General features: G+C 43.4%; 1 protein-coding gene across 4 annotated transcripts in view; it reads right to left on the bottom strand.

Annotated features, from left to right (window-relative positions):
* Window positions 1-24403, bottom strand: part of Osp (myosin phosphatase Rho interacting protein outspread) — a 214955-nt gene that overhangs the window by 70999 nt on the left and 119553 nt on the right. For all 4 annotated transcript variants that reach the window (XM_072000853.1, XM_072000854.1, XM_072000855.1 and 1 more), the window contains exon 3: window positions 22872-22937. In XM_072000853.1, the coding sequence (XP_071856954.1) occupies window positions 22872-22937 (66 nt within the window). The remainder of the gene's footprint in view (window positions 1-22871; window positions 22938-24403) is intronic.

The raw sequence follows: 24403 nt of genomic DNA, 5'->3' as shown, positions 1-24403 counted from the left end.
CGTAGGCAAAATGACAATGAACCCTAGACGATTTTTCAATCTTGTGCCATAGACGATCTGTCGTCGAAAGATCGCGAACTAGTCAAAAATAAAGACGAAAAGGGAACGAAGAACGAGGATGTGGACGAATATCGAAGAATACAATGGCTCTGTAGAGATTTCGAGTTATTTTAAATAATCGTAATAATCTTCAAAATCGTAAATAAATTGAAGAAATAAATCCCTTGCGAGAAGAAGACGCATCTATTACATTTATCTCCTCGTTGAGTATTAAACTTTCAAATTGCAATTACTTTCTCGTTATCTAATCTATATCTCGATCAATTACTTCGCTTGCAAGCGACTGATATCCCGTATCCACGTACAGTACGGAGAAAACATTAACATTATACGCGATGGTATTTCAATCTGCTGGCACTTGCTGATGTTTCTATCAGATTCTACGAAGGCAATCTACCTTTACGCATCAAGATCTGGCGATTTTTCTAAAGTTAACAAATAGCATTCGTGTTTCTTTTATTTTTCTGTCTGGTTTCATTGGCATGCCGGCACAGTCACGCACGATTCTCCACGCGTAACTATAAAACTCTATTCAAACAGTTGGAAGGCGACTCGCTGAGATTTAGAGAATGGAGAATCGAGGGGCAATAAATATCCAGTCACCCTCTCCTTTTCGACGTGACACCATCGCGGTTGGAACCACGCCGCGTTAAACCGTCGTTAAAACGTCATTAAAGTATCGCCGTCGATTAATACCAGCACGCGAATCGCCAGCCAAAGCCTTTTATCTCCGCGCTCGGTGTTTCCCAATAGTTGGTTGAAAAAAACTCTCTATAATCCTACTAGATACGTTTCAATTGATTGTCTGATCCTCGAATTTATGCGGTATCGAAGGTGGCTTACGGTGATCCCAGTTCGTTCATAGATTATCGGTTATTTGTGCTACGTTGGTAATTAGGTCGATCCCAAGTTATATCTTGGATCTGGTACTTGATTCGTATTTGAATCGATATCTTGAAATTCAATTATACCAGACGAGTAACGCGCAGTTAAATATCTTATACACAGATGATTAAAATTAAAACGACAGGATGAAAATGAATAGATATATGGAACTACGTTTCCGTCTCGATAAAATCATCAGCAATTCCGTGGGAATCGTAACTCTGACTAACGTTACACCGTTAGCCTTCGTTCTCGAACATTCGAGAGAACATCTTGAATATCTAGCAGAATAAACAAAGATCGCAAGAGTAAATCATCGACTCGCAAACCTACGAACTAACGATCAAGACAATATCTAATTTAACTTACAACTACTTACTTAACTCGTAAACTCTTCTATGTAGGTACTTGGCAAGCATAAACCAAGACAGAGCGGAGCGTAGGTCTGCAATGACCCGGATCGATTTCATGGATCTCGCCGAGGAGACGTCGGAACAACCGTGCGTTCATTTCGACGACCACCCACGACAATCGGAAATGGTCCGCGAAGCGGTCGGGTTGGCAAGCACCGATCTAGGTAAGACGACTCGTGTGGACCATGTAAATGAAACGAAAGCGAACGCCTGCAAAAGGGGGAGAAAAGATGAAAATACGCGGAGGCGAGGGCGAACCAGAGTTGCAGAGTCTACGTGATTACCGATCACCAAAGCGATTTGCACCGTACGCCGTGCAGGCGATTAATTTCTGTAATGGAGTCGTACCGGGGATAAGATCCTTCGTAGCTGCAGCTGGCCATTAAGTCGATTCTCGATATTGAATTCGCCTCGATATCGAACCACTCGAGCATTGGATTTCGCTCGCGTGGTCGCCTCGCGTAATTCTCTACGATACGCCCCTGTAATTTGTTAGTTCACGGTACAGTCAGGTTCCTCGAGTTTTCAAGACTTAGCAGCGATTTAAAGACGAACTTTCGAATTCATCGTCGAGTAGACGTGGTCAAGTTTGTGACTAGGTTTAAGTAAATGTAATTTAAACGATATAGCCTCGTTAGAATCCAAGGTTTCTTAAATACACGATTAACATATACGTGTCTGGTCTAAGTCTGTGTTCGCTTTGTTTCGTCCTGATTTAAGTGTAACTTGCAGATTATTTCTCTAGACTAGGATTAGATAGTTTTATGTTTAACTTTCTCCAATGTTATTCGAATGCAAATTTAATTTAACTTAACGTAGGTCTCGATGTAGGTCTAACTTTGTACCAGTCTAACATAAACCTGACTCATTCTAGGTCCAGTGAAACTAAATCTATCAAACTTTCCACCGTCATGAGATCAGCAGAATATGTTTGCAGAGGCAATACGACTGTGCGGTAACCTACATTAAATTAACCTCGTTTCACCTTAATATTTTACCCTTACCTTCGTCTTTTACCCTAATCTTTCGTTCTAACCTAAATTCATACTCGAATCCATCGTTCGTTTTCATTCGCGCGAGAGTCTCAATCTTCGACGTAAAATCTCTTCAACCTGAATTTACCTCTGCACCTGTGTAACCTAAATTCAAATTAAATCGAATGCAATAAAACAAGATCTGTCGTATTTTATACGTCGTTTTACGAAGAAACGCCCACCGTGCAAGACAATCTTCTCATCGATCCGACGAAGTTCTACCCGATGCTAATTCGTATCGAACTTCGTTTTCATCCGATAATAAGTAACTCCCGAGGGTCGAAGGGAGGAACGGAATAATTCCGATGGTTTCTTGCGGGCAAAGTACGCGAGGCTATACGACCCGAAGTGCTTTCCAACTATATGCACCCGATTACCAGGAACAAGACCGGCCTTTCTTGTTTCTACCGCAAGCCAACGAGCGTGTTTCGCTCTGACGGATGATGACGACGGACCATCTCAGCGGGTATCTGCTCCACCTCGATATCCTCGTGTTCGTCGAAACGAGGGACGAGCCACGTACACATAAGAATCGTACTTGGCGTGCGAGAATCATCGACGAGCCACGGTGACACGTTTCGTGCGATTATCCAACAAATTTATCGAATTCTGTTCGCGTAGGCTAAAATCGCGCGATTTCGTATTTCGTTAAGAATAACAGAAAATAGTGATTTGTTTATGCCAGGCCTTTGGTCTTTGCGATAATCACCTAATTTCTTCGTACCGTGTCTCTGTAATAATAAAGTTTGTAGAAATATATTTTAAATAAATGCATCCTATCTTAATATTTAAATATCATTTCGCTAATATCATATTAATCGCGTAGACCTGTAAATCCACAAATAACTGACTTAATTATCCGATATAAATTACAATGTTCTTATTTTACCGAATTCTCAAACCTTGTCAAATCTCGCAGAAAAAAACGATCTCCTACCTTTTCATCGAATTCCATTTGCGTCGGAAATTATTCTTTCAAGTTTTCAATGTTACCAAACCTAGACGACAAGTTACGGTAAACAAACTTGGAGTTATCGGTTAGTACTACACGGACATCGGCTACGAGAGTGGAAGAAGTTGTGTAATTTAATTTAGGATTGGTACGAATTAGATGTAATTTAATTTTCTTAATTCAGGTCTAGACAAATGGGGTCTGAGAGTGGAAGTTAACTTGGTACAGGCTCGCACCAAGAGTTTCTGCTTAATTTAATCTAGATATAACGTGGGCTGGAGGATGATAGAGCTTGGATATTACGAGCTAGGTGTAACTTAGGTTTACCGTAGTTTAGCTTTAGTAGGACTAGATTTATTTACCAGTTAAAGAGTACTTGTTTCCGAGGCTCACTTTCACTGCGTCTCATCTATCTTGCTCATCTATCTCGTCTATCAATCTCGAAAATTATAATGATCTTTCTGATGAAGGGGTGCTTGGAGGAGTTCGAGGAATATAATTCATTAGAACACCTACAACAGACGAGAATTCAACGTCTGTGAGCAAACAGAGAGGATTCCCTCGCAAATCAACTCGACGCCTCGCAATCTCTTCCTTCGCTCGTCCCATCTCCATAGCCAAACCATCGAAATATATTTTTCTCTGCTCGATATTACGCGAGAAGATATAGTGAATCGATTTCTCCAAAACCAAGTGCAATTCTACGCATTGATTTAATAAAATACGAACAATACAGTAACAAGGTTGAAGATAAAAACGACAAAGATTATTTATCAACTCATCGGACGTCCACGTTCAAATTTTATTCTAATTCTACGTGTAATTTACGAAAAGGAACGAAGCAAATGACAAAAGTAATTTAAAGAGACAAAGAAGCAATATCATAAAAGTTCCTGACAATTCCAAAGTTCCAAGTCGTAAAACCACTTCTTCGTCGATACTCATGAAAGAATCTATTGTTCGTTGCAGAAATCAAATGCCACAGTTTTACCAGCACAGTTGTCGTTACCAGCCTCGAGTCATTAAACGCGTTTCTCGTTAGCACCAGAGACGCTCTATCTGTCAACATAATCGTGAGAAAACGATCTTTCTGTCGTCGACGTCTATAGAAATAATTCTCTTTCGTTTCGATGCGATACGAAACATAGAAACCGGTCGTCGGAAACGCTATGATGTTTCCGAGAAACCTAACACGATTATTTATTTACAAGAGGAATCCCGGAAGAATACGCGTCGATGCACTTTCACGAGCATTTGGGATGCGTTCAGCTCCGCGTCCGAGCTTCCTCGTCGGTCCCTTTTTCTCGGTGGCGTGTCCACGGACGATATTCTCTTCAACGAGCGGAGAACGCTCGCGATTATCCGCATCGCGCCGATTCCGCTACCACGAGGAACGCGATAAAAAGCGTCGTTGGCGGATCTCATCGTTAATTGTCCGCGAGAGGTTTCCTCGTTCACACTGCCTCGATTGCCTCGCTGGATTTCTTAGCGTTCTTCTTTTTACTTTGTTCTTGGGTTGCTTCGAGCACGTGTGCTTTGAAGATAAATTCTTTCAAATATTCGACAAACACGCTAGGGTTTCAGTGTGAATTTAAGCAGTTCGACCAGAGAGATCGGTATCTGACATAATACGGTAGAATTCTGATTCTGATGATAGCTAATTATTGTCTTAGTTTCTCACAGCTATTCTTCGATAATTCATCGTGGAATAATAAGGAGCAGATCTTCGATCGAGAGATCAGACAGATGTCAGAAATAAGAGGATTATGGAACAGAAGTGCGAGAGTCTTTCGTTTCGCAAGGGATGCGGCGGAGTTGAGCGAAGTGAGGCGAAGTCGAAGAAAGCATCCAGAAGACCATTATCCGACGTAGTGTGCGTTCAACCCGAGCCGGGACCATTACCATTTATCCTGGCAACCATGTGCCGGAATCGGAATTCGTACTTTTGCGGAGAACGAATCGGCTGAATTTATAATAACAAGCAGCCTCCTTGTTCCACGGTTCGCAATCGGTATCATGGCCTGCCGACGATATACTTTGGAAGCTGAGTGAAAGTTTCGACTACACGTCCAACGCTATACAATTTGATCGTCTTTCCGTGTCTATCGATTGCTTTTTGTAATTTTTATTCGATTTTGTTACGCGGTACACAACGTTTTCCACTCGGATATTTTATATTATTTTTCACGATCTATCAACGAGTTCGTCCCTTCGAGCTAACCACCAAAGTGTTCTACGTTTTTGTTATTAGATAAACTGCGTTTCGTAACTTGCAAATATCGTTGAAAATCAAATTCGCTGCTCTGGAATATTTTCAAACGCGAACAAATGTAATTTCGTCTCGTCGATTACAAACTCTGAGACGTTTTTGCCAAACAGCAAGGAATTCTACACCTTCGGCATTGATTCGCAAACTCGTAAATTAAAATACTTTTCGCGATCTTCCATAACCAAGCAATGCCATTTAAAATTCAATGCTCGAGGCAGAAACGCAGGCAAACATTGTGAGAGGCGAACAAAGGTAAGTTCGTCCCTTCGACATCGAAACGTTGGGATATTTGCCTTAAACGGCAACCGGAAGACACGCAGTGGCCGTGCATTTTTCTGGCCGCGTGTCGGTACAGCTCGACAAGGTATCGAAGGGAATCGAAGGTGGAGGAGCCAGGAGATCCGCGGCGGTGCGTGAGCATTGTCTCGACGAGACCGTAAATACTTCAACCCCGTCCTCGTGTGCTCGTCCTCGTCGTCGTCGTCCTCGTCGTTGTCCAGGAGGGCCTGTGAACGCGTCCGCCAGAATTTTTCGTCCGCCAACACCGAACAATTCTGACCACCCAGAAACCGGCCAACGATACGATACCAACCGGTGTACGATAAAATATCGATTTCCAGCCACCAACCACCACTGCCGCCAGCTTCCTCTCGTTAATGTACGATTTACACGGAACCTCTACTTGCTTCGAACGATCGCTTCGAGCAAACGCACGATTTACGCCAGCCAAAGGGTAATTAACATTGGGCAAGGAGAAAGAACGAGTTGGCTTATGGGCTGGGAAATAATGGGGTTTGCAATTGTGGCAAAGGTGAAACAAATCTCGTAGCTCCATACAAAGTCTCGGTGGAGTTTCTTCTTTCGTAGACATCGATTTGAAATAGAAGAAGAGTTTAAGCTGTATAAATAGATGTAATTTGAAAAAGTAGAGCTATTGTTGGGATAACGGTGTGTTAACTTCTGAGCGAACCTTGTTTGAGTTTGTACACGCAAAAGACTTAGAAAAAAAGACGAGAACACTAAATTGGAAGAGAACTAAAACAGTAAATATTTAAAGAAAGAACTTGAAAATCGTAAAGTTGTAAAACGTAGTAGTTGTTGAATTATAGAATGAACTGTAAAGTTGAGAGATACGAATAAAATCGTTAGAATTTACAACGACTATTACGTACTACATTCCATTTTCTCGAGTTCGTATTATATAGAAAATTAACGTGCGATAGAAAGAAACTGTAATAGCGCGATTATCCGAAACACAAATATCCGATAAACTCAAAACTTCCGCAGTAAACAGCCATAACCCATAACACAATTTGCTCCCCAACAAATCACCCACCCTTGCCGAACCAGCGCCAGATCCGCAAGCAACAGGAGCTGAAAAAACGCGAAAGCTCCCCCAAGCCTAATAGCGAAAGAGGAACACGAGCGTCAGGGACGTGGAAAGGCGTGATAAATCGCGTGGCAGTTGGCGGAACGAACGGGAGCACAGGGTCAAAAAGCACGGTCATACGTATGTGCCGAGCCTTGAGCCCTTTGGTCGCCGCGTACAATCAGGAAAGCGCGACTGTTCTCGTCGGCGACCTTCTACTTCTCAAGATGCTATATGACCCTCTTAATGAAGTACGACAGATCGCGAAGCGCAAGCACCGGTGAAGCATGGCGCGAGGCTCGTTGCACCGCGATTGTAAGGGACACCGCGGTTCTTCGATACAAACGCGAGTAGGCCACGCAAAAAAAGAGAGAATTCTTGCCGAAGACGATCTTGAAAACGCGAGCTGAGATGGCAAGGTGATAAATCTGACGATTTTTAACTCCTTTGTACGACAAATTCCGGTGAATATCGCTGGAAGGGTTGGGATGAGTTATGTTCGGGCCGAGAATGTATTTTGGTTTTTGAGAATCTTCGAGGCGTGTCTTTGTGATTTATTTCTGAATAAATAGGATAGCTAAATGGATGACTTTTGTAACGAGTAGAATCTCTTCTTCTTTTCTAACTTACGAACAAGAAATATATATAGGACACATAGAGGGATGATTTTTCTAACGGATAATTCCTAGAGGTTATTACTCGCGAGTTGCGTAGCCTGGGGCTATTGGATGGAAAAATGAAGAAAACAGTAAGGTTGGTTAGAAAAATATTCGTATTCTCATGGAAGATTCCCTTCAAAATGCTACAATCCCTGTACCGTTACGTACCTTACACGATTAATCACTTCGTCCACGATAGAGTGGAAACATTAAGATGTACGACCCTCCGCGTGCATCAATCTCTTTGAAGGATTAAACACCGAGACAAAAGAAGTTACACTCTAACCTCCCAGAACTTGGCATTCATTTTTCTTCTGTCTTCGTGTTCGCGAAATGGAAATCCGACATTCCAACGAAACAAGTATTTAAAACGTAAGTGTGAAAAAATAAATTTTAATAAACAAAGAACCATATCGCATGTACACGCTCGATGCATACGATTCTAGCCCGATCCTCGAGCTTTCAATTAACGCCGTTCTCCACGAACATGTCTACGTGCTCTTCGTGTTCATTCCGTTGAATAGTGTCGATTAAAAGCGGCAATGCTAATCTAATTCGAATGCAAGATTCAGGTCAGGCCGACCTGCTGCTTATACCTTGATCAACACCAACGACTACAACACGGTCCTCTAATCTAATTAGATGCAATTAGAGAAGCCGGTAACGCGACCAACCACTGATTGGCCATTGCTGCTACGTCTAATTCGACTGGCTCTGTAGGTAGCGATCTCGTGTCGGCTACTGCTTCTCCAACCTGTCGTCCTCCGCTAGAGTTTTCGAGGACAACGCGCCATCGACGATTGACTCTCGACCCGTTACACTGCTGGGACAATGGTACGAGTTAACGAAGCCGATTCGGCGAATTCGTTCCTGTTCATGGAGCATTGCATTAATTTGCAGCTTCGTAATTACGTGTTCGACCGTGGAACCGTTTCTCTGGAGGGATGATATGAATGGAATGGCTCTCTCTCTCTCTCTCTCTCTCTCTTTTTCTCTTGATCGATCTCTGTTTGGTTGTCACAGCTCGAGGGAGAAAGAGAAAGGAGAAGTTGCGATTAGTGGAGTAAGACGAGCTTTCTTCTTGGATATTCGAGGCAAGAGTATTCCCGTTTTAAACTATAATATTGGACCGCCTTTGTTTTCGAGGATGTAACGATTGTGTAAGATGAGAGAACAATAGTGGATTCTTCTTTAGAGACATCCCTGGGAATATCGTAGTGAGAAGAAGACACGAGATAGAGATATTCACTTTGTCTAATTATGAAAGATTAGATAGAAGCAGGTAGTAACGCAATAAGAATATCGCGCAAAATTAAATAAAAATCAGATTTGTCGTGCTCGACGACTTCAAGACGTTTGAAATCGTCGTTTCTTGCGAGACTGTCGTTTATTATAGACAACTGTGTCTATCGTATATGATAGACGAGCGATTGAATCCAACGGGAAGGCGAAAGGACCACCAACTTGCTAAAAGTTCCAAAAACCAGGATAAGACAAGACATTCTGTCGGAAATATCGGTTCGAGTGGACCGCGATTGGCGCTCGTTTCTTCGTCCGCGTCCTTTTTCGGTTTCGAGTTGGACATCTTCCCGGAAGAACAAACGGTGCATTTCGATCGAGGAGCTCACGCACGAGCGCGAGGCGGCGCGATTTAAACCGAATTCACCGGCTGCCAACGAACGAGTGGCAGCACAAAAGGGCTGCTAATTTGCCGAGCCGCTTCAGCAACGAGGAACACGCGGACTCTTTTCAGTTCCGCACATCAAAGGAGCCTTGAAAAGAGGACAAAGAGAGAGAGAGAGACAGAGAGAGGTTATTTTCGTGCGACGCGATGAAAAACCAGCGCCTGTCACCCCGACGCAAGGAAACGCGACCTCTTTCATCCTGTTTTCACGCCCGGAGATGAGCAATCTGCGTCGAGAATTGTTTCTAGACCGCATCTCTCTATTCTCTCTAAACGCCCTTCTTTTCGGCCTCTTTCGAGTTCATTGAACGAGGAAACTCAGACGCTAGTAGCTGTGCTATAGAGGAAATTGTTCCAACAAAGAGCGAATACAAAAAGTAGAGGGTTCTCTTTGTAGGTCAGCTTTTAGAACTTGAGAGAATAATCGCGGTGAATGTTCCCTTTTTTAAATAGCTTTGACAAAGATACGAATTTGCACGAACATCCACGGCCTGATAATAATCCTGTCGCACTTCGTATCCAAAATCCTTAAACAACTGTTTAATCCGCAACAAATCGATTTTCCATCTCGCCAAAATCGGATCGATCGCGACAAATTCAATCAACGTATCTTCCAAATGCCTCACCGATCCACGTAACGATCCTCTGCTGTAACCTCGGTGGCTCGTCTTAAACAGTGCATATAAGCGAACGTACCTACAGGTGGATCAACGTGTAGGACTGAAAGGATCGCTTTCGTCAAAAAACCCGACCAGATAGAATCAAAGAGGACTCTGACCGAGGCGGTCCTCTTCAACTCACCGCAGCCATTCTTCGTGCTGGGCGTATCTGACGTGCACGAGGAACATCGAGAAGGTCTCGAAGACGTGCGCGTTTCACGCAACGCGGGCCCCAGCCTGAAATTATACCAAGCAGAGAGCTCCTCTTTTATCTAGGATGATCTGGAGGTCCGACCCAGAGTACAGAATTCGCACGAAACACACGGCTCATCCTCGTCAATCTGGACAGCTGGTAAATTGAATTTTTTCATGGCGTGGCCGATCCGATTGGCCGAATCATTCGTTCGAACGATACACGAAACATCGGAATGGAACGAGCCAACATCTCGAAATGTATATTGGGCTCGATTATTTTTGCTGGTAACTGTGCTGCAGGTTGTCATACGCCTCAAAGGCTAAACATATTTCTTAGAAAATGACAGGTCCAACTTGTCCAATGATTTAACATTGCTTATTTGCTTCTCTCTGAAACGTGGCTCAGAAAATTCAGCCAATATGATAAACCACGGAGTAGAGATACCATTGAAAGCAAGTTGATCAGCGTGTATTATTTTTACAAAAAGAAAGATAAAGCTTGGTCGACTTATTGAATCATGCTGTGACTAAGAACTATGGATTGAAGTCATTACCTACCCGTCAAAGTAGTCATTACCTACCAAAATCAAAATTGAAACGTGTATCGCAAACAATTGCGTACGTCGTTAAATCTTAAGATGGCTTTTAGCTGTACCCATATGAAAATATATCGAAATATATCGAATATGGCATTTTGAGTAAATTGCGTGTACCATTTAATGTTCGCAATTTCACCGAAACACCGAAAGCAACGAAATGAGAAGCGGATCTTCGAAACACACGTAATAGTTACTTGAGTTCGTTTAGTAAACGAGTGACTCGCAGCGTCTCTCGATAGAAGATGTAAGGATTTTACGTACGTACTACAAACGATCCTAAGTTATACCTTTATATATATACACCTTTTTCTCTCTTCTTTCCTCTCGTAACGTAAGATATCATTGTAATGAAAGTGAATTGGAATGTTTGAAAGGATATAAAGTAGGTGTGAAGGAATTCGAATCATAAACTCCGACACTGCTAACATCTTAAGCCAAGAATCTTAAGCCGCATAATCTTAGGATTAACGTTCGATTCTGCAACATAGTAGTCTTGTAGATCTCGCGTAGCCTCGTGCTACAAGCAATGAAAAACCTAGAAAAATGAAATTTACACCGCGTAAATAAGAAATCAAATCCGAAGTAGCAACGTTAAACTCCACCCAATCCAGCGCGAGTTACCAAACCCAACAAGAACAACTCCACGTTCAAGGACTACGAGGCCACGACAAACTATCGAAAAAGCAAAGAGAGAAAGGGATAAAAGCGTCACGCGGAATTTATCATGGCGGAGATCTACAACTGTTTTGAACGGCCGCAGTCCCGACTCGTAATTCGTCGCCGCTCCTGGCGTAGTTTCGCTCGTTGTAAATCAACCGATTCCGCGAATTTTCACCGGTCGAGAGGCAAACGATCGAGGCCCCCGTAGATCCAGAGGAACGCGCACTTCGATCGGAAATTATGCGACAGGTGGTTGGGTGCAGCGCGTGTCGGCTTAATCTGAGTTACGACGACGTTGCGTAAAGCCGAACTGCTTCCACGCACGATGGTCCTCATTGACCAATTTTTTACGAGTTCTGCCTCGCACTCGCCCAATATATACGTACATATATATGTGTGTGCGTGTGTGTGATTTCGAAAGATTCGCGACAAACACGCTAGGTCGATTGAAATAAAATGATTTTAGTTAACGACATAAAGTAGATACAGTATTGGTCAAAAATTTGGAATTACTTCGACGATTACGTTGTATCGATCTTCCGTTGCTTAAAGATATGTGGTTAATTCGAGACTGATATTATAGAGATCGCATACATACGCACAATAATAATATAAAACTAATATAATTGTTGAAGTGGTCACCACTTCTAAGAAAACTCTACATCTGGTCTTTTTAGTTTTCTCAAACATTGAAGCCATCGACAGCGTATAGATAAAAGATTGGGACGAAGGCAGACCATAAACTGTAGACCGACGACGATGGTTTCAGGGCTTTCAGTCGTAGGGTAACACTGCTAGCGTGCGGATCTGGACCAGCTCGATTATATTCCGACTTGTATTACACTTCTGTATTAGAATATGTTTTCTACCTTACAATTTATCCACACGTTCCTTTGTTCGCACATCTAATAACCTCAACAATAACAAAGGTGAAAGAAAGCGCAGAATGTATATACATAATATGTAGAAATATATAAAATGATAATAAAATAAAATATATCGAATGTTGAAATTACACTTGGTCATACTGATACATAGGTTGCGTTGCAATTCCGAGGAAAGTATTAGGATTGGTATAGTATTAGTAACAGAAAATGTGGAAAATAAATTGTACGAATGATTCGTAATCGTAACAACGCATCGCAAAGTGCAACGTGTGCAAGACGCTAAGACCTAAATGTACGTAAAATTCTACGAATCTCAGGACGGAAACCTACTGCCCCAAGCCTCCGCTAACTGAGACTTCGCATACGCCACATTGAAACCTACACGATCAGTGATTATACCGCGAGACTTGTATCCTAATCAAGAACCTGTTACCAGGTCGCAAACATTAAGCAACATCGTCAAAGCGTCGTTCGGGTCGAAAGTCGCGATACGACCGACTAAAAGGAGCCTCGAGGGTAAGAAAAGGAGGAGGTGAAGAACTTAGAGCGAGGAACTGGACAATCAGGTGCGTTTAGACGGGCCGTTTTGCATCCTCGCGTGTTTTCGCATTCAAATGCCTGGCCGATGCAATTTAAAACTCGTTTGGGCGCCACGGTGGGGCCAGCTCTCACCGGTAAGAACACTTCACTGATTTCGTGCAGCATCTGGACCAGAGAAGACGAGGAAGAAGAAGGAGAAGAAGGACAGGAGGGGGAGGAAAGAGAGAAAAGAGCAGGACCACCAGGCAAATAAAGCCCTGGAGTGGCTGAAGGCCAGTTTTCAAAAGGAAGATGAACCAACGTAGAAAGAAGCAACCTCTCATTGTCCTAGTGAACAGTCCTCTTTCAGAGGTACAAAACCGACAATTCGTGAACCCCCGATTTCGTTTCGTCAATGAAATAAAGAGAAGAAAGGATTCGCTCGAGGGAATTCGCTTCGGGGTTCTTCGCTTCTTTGATTCTAACAATTTCGGTGCAAGGAATTTTTAGAGAAACGTCGAATGGAGACGTGTTATTTTCGGTGATCGTTGGGGTTAACAATTACAACAAGTTTCTGATTCTCGAATTATTGCTTCGAGTTTCTCGAATCAGAATGACTTTCGAACTCTTTTCGTTTACATCAAACAGGATACTGCGATCGTCCATTCAATCGCTATATGCAGTGAAATTAGCAATTAACGATTTTCTTCGATAGGCTCTTCGTTGAAAAGCGTTCCGAAGAGATCGAATTGTAAATCAACGTTTTCTTCAGAATTTTAAGCCTGACGAAATACGTAGCGGTTGCAAGCTTCTAACCGGTATTTCTACCAAATTCGTCTATAGCACAAAAGCGTACGTTCTTCGTGTCAAACCTGACTCGACCTCCACTCGCTCAACGCAGAACCACAGAGCCTTAAAAATCTGCATAAACTTTTAACGTTCCATCGCCACTATACCAAAGAAACCCCTGAAACCAGCGGAGCTCTCCGAAAGCATGCAAGAAACAAAAACACAGCGAGGCACGGGCAAAGAAACGGAGAAGCGAAGGAGAAGCTAGAAGAAGGCTGTGGCGGGCGAAACGTGGCTTCGAAGGGTGGAAGAGCGTTCCACCGAAGGGTATAGATCGAAGTCAACGATAGCTCCACGTAAATATGTACGCCGTGGCTGGTAGATACACCACCGCCTACCAGAGATACGTCTGTTTCGTAGCAAAGGTCGAGCCGGGAGATCGATTTGCATGTCACTGATAGGAATCCGCTCGAGTAACGACGTATACGTGGCTGTGCACGCTGATCCGAGCGTACGCGAGCGCGCATGCTCGCGAGACCCAGTGACGGAAGCGGCAGACAGTTCGAGACAAACGATCCGATATCTCCTCTGTGCACACACGCGGGGCAATCGAGACAGCCAACCAAGAGTGCAAGCGGACGCTCCGGCCAGCAGACGAATGAGAAAGTCATCCATCGTAACACGATAATTATTATCATCGATGCTCGCGGCCGGCTGGCGAGCGAGCTGCTCTCTGCCTCGACCGCTGCCAACGACCGCGAGAATAATCGCGACCGTGCTCTCGCGGAGAAGAGCTACGGGATCGTGAGCAGACGTTACACGTATACGATGCCGAGGAGATTGGAATTTTTCAGAAGGTAGCACAAGGCATTGAGATTTTGGGAGATTGGACGTACGGAGATGGAAACGGTGGTCGAATTTTTCACTTTCGAAGCTTCTAAATCTGCCAGTCATCGAACTCTTCGATGTTCGAATCCTTAAAATCTGGGTCTTTGAATTTTTTAACTCTTCTCAACCATCAAACTATCGATGCTTTGAATTTGTTAATCCTCGGATCTTCGAGTCTTTGACGATTTTTTCAATATTTTTGAATCGAAGACGACAACCATTCATCGACTTTTGGACATCCTCGAAAGAAACCTTCCCTCCCTTCCATTTGCTGGATGCAGCAAGCACAGGGAAACAGAATCTGCTGTGTCTGCGTGATTGTGCGTTCAGGGAGAGGTAACGGAAAACTGGCGATCCTGGTATGATTCAATGATCCCGTGGGGTCACGTACATTCGTTCATGCGCGACCGGTCATCAATATGGCGGCGAATAACTGTCGCCGCTAGAACGGGCCCTCACGAGGCTATCATTACTGATAATTGCGGTTGGCTGACACCTTGTCCCACCCGAGGATCCCCTTATCCACGGTCGCGGTGTGTTTCTTGCCTCGTCCACGTCGGATCGAGCCACAAATGGACGGGAGCAATACGACAACAGGATGTCTGCGGGAAAAGGAAGAAGAAAAAGCCAAGACCAGAGGTCGACCAGTCTTCTGACCGGTCGGGTCTACACAAAATTTGACAAAGGCCGTTTCGAGAAAGAGAACTACGATCGATAAAAGATCCAGCTGCCTTCTGAATCTTTCTTCCTTGGATCCTTTCTTCTGCAGATTCTTTCCAAGTGTTTGTGATTTCTGAGAAAAAAGAGCGTAGTGTTCGAGAGGTAGGATTTATCGCGAGGATTTCCACAAATTGGATTTGTCGTCGATTTCTTTGCACTTTTTGCTTCACAGTCGAAGTTCGACGACTATCGTGTCGCATACCATAAATTTCCAGATCTCCATGAAACTTTTTACCACGTCGTCTATCGTTTCTTTTTCCATTTTACAAGATGCGTCGAAATATTTGAAATTCCTCGTGTTTTACTACTCAAACTGTTATAAAGTAATAACTAAATATCTTAAATTAAATGCAGAAAAACGTAAAGTGGTGGAAAGAAAATGACAAGACCCGAGTTTTATACAGATTGGGAATGATAGATGGCTAAATACAATTTTCTCGCATGTTACAGATTGGTTTTCAAGCTTCGAGAACAACGATAAGAGGTGCTTGCAAGATTAGCGTGGCACAAAAAATTGAAAAAAGGAAAGAATTCGAATTAGGACCAGCGACAAGCCCGGAGGACCATACGGATAAAAAGAAATTGTAATTTATACGTCGTTGTGCCGTCAACGTGGACAATAAATCCGCTGGCGCCTCGATGGGTTTAGTCGGTTGGACCAAAGATACCCGGGCCGCCTAGGGTGTCCATTATTCCCAGATAATTACATACTTCTCCCTCAGGAATTTTTGAAATGAGTTTCAGCCCCGCTACGTGGCCACAGCTTTCGTCCGGTCCGCCTTCCACTCTCGATACCTCCGCCAATAAGCTTTTCTCCCTTCGTGAAAATCCTGCAACCTTCTCGAGAAATCTCGTTCGCCGTGGAAATTCGATCAGCCACGCTACTACCGTACAAATTAGAATTAAAGGAGAAACGCAGTCGAGTTTTCCAATTTCTCTTACGTTAATGCCAGATTATGTAACTAAAATCGTTAGTTTAAACACGCAAACAGTGATTCTAAGCGTCTTAAACTTTCCGATCTATCAAATAACAATTCTACAAATTAACATACAACGAATCTAACTTCTTTAAAACGTATACAACATAAACGACACATCTTCCTAACGATCAAACACCTTGTAGGCTAACAAAGATTAGCCTAACAATTGCCTACCTCCAACTAAAACCCAACGAATCAAAGAATCGCGAGATGCTCGCTTTAGAAAAAAAAAAAAACACCGTTAAACGCCAAATATTAGGTCGTCCGAAAAGTTTCTTTCGTTTTATAAGGAAATAATAGTGTTTTTTATTTTATATTAGATTATTAAATTATGCACGAACGTAATAATAGAAATAGAACGAAACAGGTCATACCTAATTCAATAAAACAATATAAAACAGAAATTGTTGTTCACCTTACGAAACGAAAGAAACTTTTTGGACAACCTAATACATCAACGTATTCCTCACTATCATTACAAGTATCTTCTGCAAGCCGAATATTTCGTCGAATCGACAGAATCGATCCGATGGTCTCCGATCGCATTCCATTGAACCGTAAAAGCCAGCTTCCGTGTTCCGGCTAACTGTTCACCATGAGGGCCGTGCATAGCGTCTAGAAGGACGAACACGAAAGAGAAACGGAGGAAGACGCGGAGTTAAAGGGACCAACAAAGACCGACGACAGAGGGGAGTAAACGTTGCTACAGCCCGTTAAGCTACAGTCTCCCGTCGCTGGTTCGGTCTAGTTTCAAGCCGTCGTCGGACGTCGAGTCTCGCGTGAGCCTGATTGCGGTTCGAACAGGTTGAAGAGTTGGGTAATGGACGCGCCCACGTCTCTACGTTAGCGGTACCAGCTTCTGTTATCTTCGCCGCTTCGAATCGGCTTCGAGCCGACAGTTTCCGCTGGGCGATAACGGGCTTCGTGGAATAAGGGAGGATTAGGGGCTGTACCAGACCACCGGAATGGGGTATTAAACCGGTAGATACTCGGCGCGTTATCGGCAATGGACCATCGATTCGAGTATAGGGCAATTCGTTGCTTCGCATTGGAAACATATTTTTGTACATTGGAGAATGGAGAATATTCCGAGGATGTTGGATAATCGTAGGATCGAAGTTTAAAGATTTCTATCGCGGAGCATGAAGTTTCCGATATTTTGTATTGTAAAGTATGGGTTTCTTAGGAAAGTTTTCGTTCGAGTGGATTTGCTGGCAGATTTACCGTGAATACATTGGTTAGAATTTGAGACGTATGAAACTCCGGCGTACATAAACTATCCAATCATTTCCACGACGTAAAAAATTAACGATGCAATTCAAGCTGCGTTTGCACCTGCTCGTTCACCTTTTCCGGTTTCGCTTGACCTAAGACCGACGCGGCGGCGGCAGCGTTGGGATGATAACGGTACCGTTTTCCCAAAAATCTAACGTTATGGCTGCGTTTCAGCGCGATAAAACGCGTACGAAATATGATCTTCGCGGTTTCGCTTTGTCCGCTCTGAAAAGGACGTAGACAGTCGACAGCATCGAGAAATTAACGATACTACGGCGTTTACACCTGGTGACTATGGTTCGTATGTGACTCTCCTATCGACGTGAAACATCTGGGTTTCTATGATTTGAAAGACACATTCGTCGAACTCGTGCTGTCTCGTTGATCGTATTCTTCCTTTAATTATACGTATAATAAATATTCCATGTTGGATCTGTTGAAGTAATTACTTCTAGGAAAACTACATATTTCTGTTGTATACCCGTTACCTGGACACCGCCGTTACGAAGAAAATAGAATTTAATGAAGTAAATAAAAATAAACAAATGGAGAGGTCCATATTATTTTGCCCTTGAATATGAATGTTGTTTTGGGTTACAAGGTCTAGAAACAAAGAGCTATAAGTAGATTTTTGTTGCTGTGTCTTGTAACTTTCAGCTAGAGTTACACACCAAGGTCAATTTTTTTCGTAATGTCTTTTGCCGTAAATGTATCAACATGTTTCCTATCACATTCGATGGCAATGTAACACTGTTGGAGCGAAGATCTGGATCAGCATACGCTATACTTACACTTACTTCGATATATATTTCTATTACACATCCATCCATGCGTTCCTCCTTATCTAATAAGATAACATAAACAGGATCGAAGAAGCGTTTCCCTGAGCAATTATCTCGAAAGCACAAGATCAACGTATCGATGCACCGTTATATATGCATATAATTAGATACAAGAAAAAATGTCTAAAAAATTCAAATCACAAAGACGCTGATTATTTTTCCTATAGAAAGCGAAGAGATTCGACACAATGACGTCTGAATGCAGGCGCTCGCTCTGCCGACATTGCAAAGCCTCTTAAATTCCAAAACCACCTTTTATCACGATGTCATAACACAAAGCAACGCCCCTCTTGGTTGAAGAGGCGCAAGATCGCGGCGCATCCCATACGAAGGGTGCAGCCAGGCAACGCTTAATGGCGCAAATCGTCGAACAAAAGTCCCATCGAATGGATCGTTTTCACGCTGTCGTTAACGTGATCGAGCCGTCTGAGGCCGCGAGACTAATAGGAAACGTGTCGTCGATGAGGTAACGTTGCAGAACGCCAGAACGACGTTGAGATGACGAGGCCGATAACGACATCGAACAAACAATGCGAACCAGCCATCGTCTTCTCTCTTTTTATTCTTCCCCCTCGTAAGGCTCTGTATACGTAACTACTCGCTCGCCTAAACGCCAAGTTAATCAGCTGACCCCAATTAAACGATAGCCATCGGCCAGACCAGGCGAGACGCAACGGTTGCGTCGTCGATAAATGTTAATGAACCGTGCACGTAATAGCGTGGAGAATAATAACCGGGGGAAAACGCGGCCATTAACGACGCCTTTGTTCCACCTACGATTCTACCGATTATCCTACCGGTCGCGTTAATATCGTAACGGTGCTCCAGCGCCAATTACAGTACAGTTTAATTGCGAGTAACCGTAAACCCTGCTGACCAACTTGTTCGCAAGATGACGTTAGAAGGAGGTGAGAAGGAGTTTTTGTAGAAATTGTTATTTACGAGAGGACTGCGCGTTCACAACTCTGTATTAAGATGTTATTTGCGTTTCACTTGCAAAATCACGATTACGAATATTCATTGACACTTTACGATCTACAAATTCTGCTAATGCTACTAAAGAAACATTAACCGAGCCAGAGTATTCGTCGAGTGTGGTACTTTCGAGTTTCAACGTTCCGCACTGTAAGATCATCCCGGGAACCATCGAAATATATTATAAAGAGGCTACGATCGACTCGTAATTTACGCCGGTGTCAAGTGGCTAATTCATTTAATTAGGCGCGCGTAAATCAAGCGGAGCGTAGAAGCTGGTAATCGGGGCGAGTGATCAGCTCGCCTCGAGAGACCATCCTCAGCCATGACGAAAGAAAGCGAACGGATCGAGAAAAGGAAGAAAAGACGCAACAACGACGACGACGAAGAAAACGAATCGTTCGCGCACTTGCGGCTTTATCGCGAGTAAGTAAGTACTCGTGGTAATTAATGGCGGATCGGCCGATCCAATTTCTTTCTTCGATCTTCAAGCAGAAAAATCGCTGCGGCGATAATTGCGAGAACCGCATCGATCGCTCGCGTAACGCGGCTAATCGTTTCCAATTCAAACGACTAATCCCCCGCGCGTCGGTTCCTCCTTTTCCCGTAAGAGGATTTGCATAATTGGCCACCGGTGGCCATTTCGCGTAGATACGCGGCAGCCATTCGACGAACGAACAGGTAGCGAGAGGAGTTCCCTTGAGAAATGCCAATTCCAATTAACTATCGATTATTAGGCCCGCGCCAGCCCTATCGAACGGATTACGCCTGTCCCGTTCAGAGAACCTTGATAAATGCTCGCGACGGGACGCTACCATTCCTCGTCTACCTTTTTCGATCGGTGATTCGCTGGTTGCGACTTCGCGTGGAACACAGGAGAGAGAATTTCGAAGATGCTGGGTTTTAGCGAGAAGAGTTTTCGTATTTACGTGGTCGAACAGGATGCAAGTGATCGAGTATGCTTGACTCTGCGTAGATTTGTTTGACGAAGGAGGATTTGGATATTTCTGTTTCTGAAGTTTCGTTAAGTTTCTATATTTACAATCTTGTTGTCGTTCGACAGCGGACGTTTATGGAAATTAACGTTTTCGTGGATAAAAAAAAATGGAACCTAGATAGAAGATTGTTTTACCCGTGAAACGCTGTAAAGAACGCTGTACTTTGAACGTCTTATACGTATATTTTCGCATGTTCTATACACACGAAGTCCGCCGTCCACCAATCGTCTACTTAGTTCGAATACATTTTTTAATCTATTCAAGGAGAAATTTGATCGGAAGAGGTTTAACAAGTAAGATAATTAGAATTTGTGTAAATAAATTATAAATAAAACGGTGGAAAGATTGTTGGCAACAATGTACGAAGCGCCAGCAACGTCTGGATGATTCCGACCTGTTAGCCCAATTTCACATTCCATCTCAAGGACGCCCAGAACGACTCGGCGAAGAACAGGGCGAGAAAGGGAGAGACACGCATTCGCCGTACGTAGCGCATTATCTTTTCGCATTTTTCGACCGAGATTATTCTCGAAACGAATGGCCCTCTTAAGGTCCGCGACCGAACCATTAATCTGGCTTCGGTGATGGCCAAGTTGTCGGACGCGCGCGCAAATCGGCCATTGCGAATCCTTTAACACCGTATCGTAATGCCATCCCCCATCAAACGTCGTTATTTTAATTTCGTTTTCGCGTGTCGTGGCGCCGATAATAAACTACGGCCCGCCTTGGTATCCGGTTAAAAGTTCGATCCTCCTCGACCAAAGGAAAGTGACAATCTCTGTATGGCAATACATTATCGAATGCATAATATGGTAACGTGAGTCCTTAAGATCGATGTTGTTGAGTATACTTAACGTCGGTTCGTCGAGGACTCTTTGTCGAGATCGATAATACGGCACGAGATGATAATTTTATTTTTAGATCGAGATCAGCAATCGCTGTATGGGAAAATAATATCGAGACGGAGACCTTGAACGGTGGGATAAGATTGGTTCAGGTAGAAAGCTGCTAGTGTTATCATTTTCTCTTTTTTGGTCAGTCAGTCGACTTTAATTTGAAAGCAACAATTACAAAGTGGCGGAATTTTTAAATCGATACGAGTTTCGCGAGAAACAATAATTTTTAAAAAATCAGCTCGAATCGTGAAAAACTTTGATAAAATATCTGATAATTTGTAATCGACGATGAAATTAGATTCAATAATTAGAAAAATCTCCGGCTAACGTTATACTAGAATTCCATAATTTTCATCGACGTATATGTCTCGATCAGGGAACGCGTAAGAACACGTCTAAATTTACAATTTAGCCATTCAGAAACATTTGCAAAAAGATTTCCGACGTATCTATCAGGAAAGGTACAATGTCCATACCGTTAAAGAAAACCGCGGAAGACACAGTTTACGGTCTTTACCCAGCCATCAGTCCGGGTTTAAATCAATTCTGACGGTTTCCAACGTAACCACGGCCATCGACGTCAAAGAGGAAGAGTCTAGCAGCGAGATTCGCGTCTGTTCCGGCGTCCACGTCGGCCTAGACGATGTCGATGGTATTGATGGTGCTGACGATGGCCGTGCTCGGCCGCTAACTACAATTGACTCCGACCTCTGCTGCTCCTAGACTCCGAGGGAGCCGCTTCAAGGGGCAGCTTTTGATTCACTGCCTGCCATAATGTTCCAAGCCTGACAGTTCACGATTCCTCAACGATGATAACCGTCCGCCATTCGCGCCGCGCCGCTTTGTACGCTCTGGAATATCGCCTCTTTGCGTTAGAATTCGCAATAATATTGCTGTGACTTGCATTTTCCATTTTTTGATAACTCGATTGCGTTCAGTTAGTTAGGTCGAACGAACGAAATATTTTTGTAATTCCATCGAATTCGGTAGTAAAATGTTTTACAGCGAATACAGTTTTTCAGCAACTAAAAGAAGTATTTTGAGGGAATTTAATTAGCGATTTCGACGATAGAAATTGTCACAACGAAGGACAGAAATATTTTGGGGAAGAATAATTCGTTCGAATCGAAGCTTCGTTTAATTACGAGAAAACGATTAGGAAAAAAAAAATAGATTTGAATTTTTCGCTTTAACCCAAGTATGACCATTATCCTTACAGAAGGACGACCGGATAGTAATTTCCAAGAATTACAGAGAGTTAAATAGCGGGAGGAATATTTAAAGAGTGTCTAAATCAATGGACTTTCACTCTCGACATGGCTGGACAATGAGTTTCCTTTTTGAATGATACGCATCTGAACGTCCTTCGTATATCGAGCACAAAGAGCCATTATGATCGTCATAAAGCAACGCAGAGAACGTTCATTCCGGTTATGACCGTTCGAGTGTTAAAGAAAGACCGGTGTTTCGTGTTGTTAACGCGTTCGAGTGGTACACTGAACGTTTCGTTAGTGGAACGATCATTTTCACTGAATGAAACCGTATCGGGACGCTAAACGGATCTGTCAGTGGCAAAGTGGATTTCGACAACGCATCGATTGGTCGTTTGCAACGAGTGTAGCGAATCGAGAATTTGCGTTAAACGATAATTCAACGATACTCACGTGCTCGTCCACCGAGTACGTCAGCTCTCCGTCGTCGTACAAAACGAACCATCTTCTCTGCCATCTCTGAAAAATAAATTAGAAAGAATTTATCAGTGATACATTTCGCGAACAAAAATGCGATGTTTGTTTAAAATATTTACGACGAGTTCTGCAAAATTAATAATTCTTCTAATAACTTTGCAGAGCTACGTACCATCTTATCTAATAACACAAGACAGAAATTTGATTATTTCAAGAATATATGACAAAAAATTCTGCAAAATCGATCGTTTTTCAAATTATTTTATATATCACGGTGTATCTTCAACGAGAGCAGAGTTTTCGAAACTTGGAAGCGTGTTAAAAGGAACGATTAGTGCGGAGCAAGGGACAAAGAACGCGAAGAATTCACTTTCGATGACACCCGGTCGTTTTCGTGGAAACGCTTATTGCATCAAGTGAAAAGAATTCCGCTGAAAGCAAGGCCGAACTTGTCCAACTTACATTCAGGAATCTCTAAGTCTCTGGACGTGGCAGCTGGACAATTAGCACGCTGCGGCCGTTAATTAGAAACGAAGCTTAAGAAAAGAAGCCGTAGAGCGTTAGCCCGTCATTCGTCGCGAGTTTCCCTCTATTCTGTAAATTTGCCAGGTTCTTCGCGTCATTCTCAATCCACGTTTCTCAAACTTAAGGAAAATATGAAAGGATCGTAATCAAGAAATCCCTTTCGTTCGTCAAAACTAAAGCGAAATTAGACCCAGAAAAATTCAACAACTCCGGCTACTTCGTCCAGACGCTTGAAAATTCTCGTACTCCACCGACGCTCAGTTTCACTTTCGATTATCGCGTTAACAGTTCACTGCGATCGCCCATTGATCACCTCGAGGTGGATAGTAGGTCGGTGATAGTGCTGCTGCTGGTATATGATTTTTGTCTTCATCCTGGTTGCCTTCTTCTCGGTTGGGAGTCGTGGAGAAAAAATCGGACTACGAGTGCCAGGATTTGAACCTGGTCTGGAACGTTCCTAACCAACGACGCTAACCACTGCTCTGTCGTCGTCCGGTCATAGTTTGCTATCGAGTGCCGCTACAACCTACATCTTAAGGGCTACATTTTCCGCGGCTTCGCGTCCCACCACGTTATCTCAACGATATCGAGGCGATAAGCGTGGGCGCGTAGAATGAAGCTATCCGGTGGAAACTTAATCACGTAACTGTGACTGGTTTTCGCCGGCACCCTGGAAGCGGTTATAGTTCACGAGGGGTCGATTCTCGTGGGTTGATGATTCGCGAAGGGACGGCGACGTCGTCGTTGTCGTCGAAACAGGCAGCCTAGGTACCGTTGCAAAATCCTCCTTCATCCGAGAACGAACAGAAGAAGAAGGATAAGAAGAGGAATAAAAGAGAGAGAGAGAGAGAGGCGAGATTTCAGCCTACACGAGGCGGCGGTATCTTCATCTGGTAATTATTCAGCGGGCCTCGTACGCGAGAGCCGCGGCACGTGCGTGGGAAGATCTGTTCGTGAAGGAAGAGGAAGAAGAAGCGGACGAA

Source organism: Bombus fervidus, chromosome 3 (genome assembly GCF_041682495.2).
Source record: "Bombus fervidus isolate BK054 chromosome 3, iyBomFerv1, whole genome shotgun sequence".
NCBI classification, from domain to species: Eukaryota; Metazoa; Arthropoda; class Insecta; order Hymenoptera; family Apidae; genus Bombus; species Bombus fervidus.
This window is presented reverse-complemented; position numbering and strand designations above follow the sequence as displayed.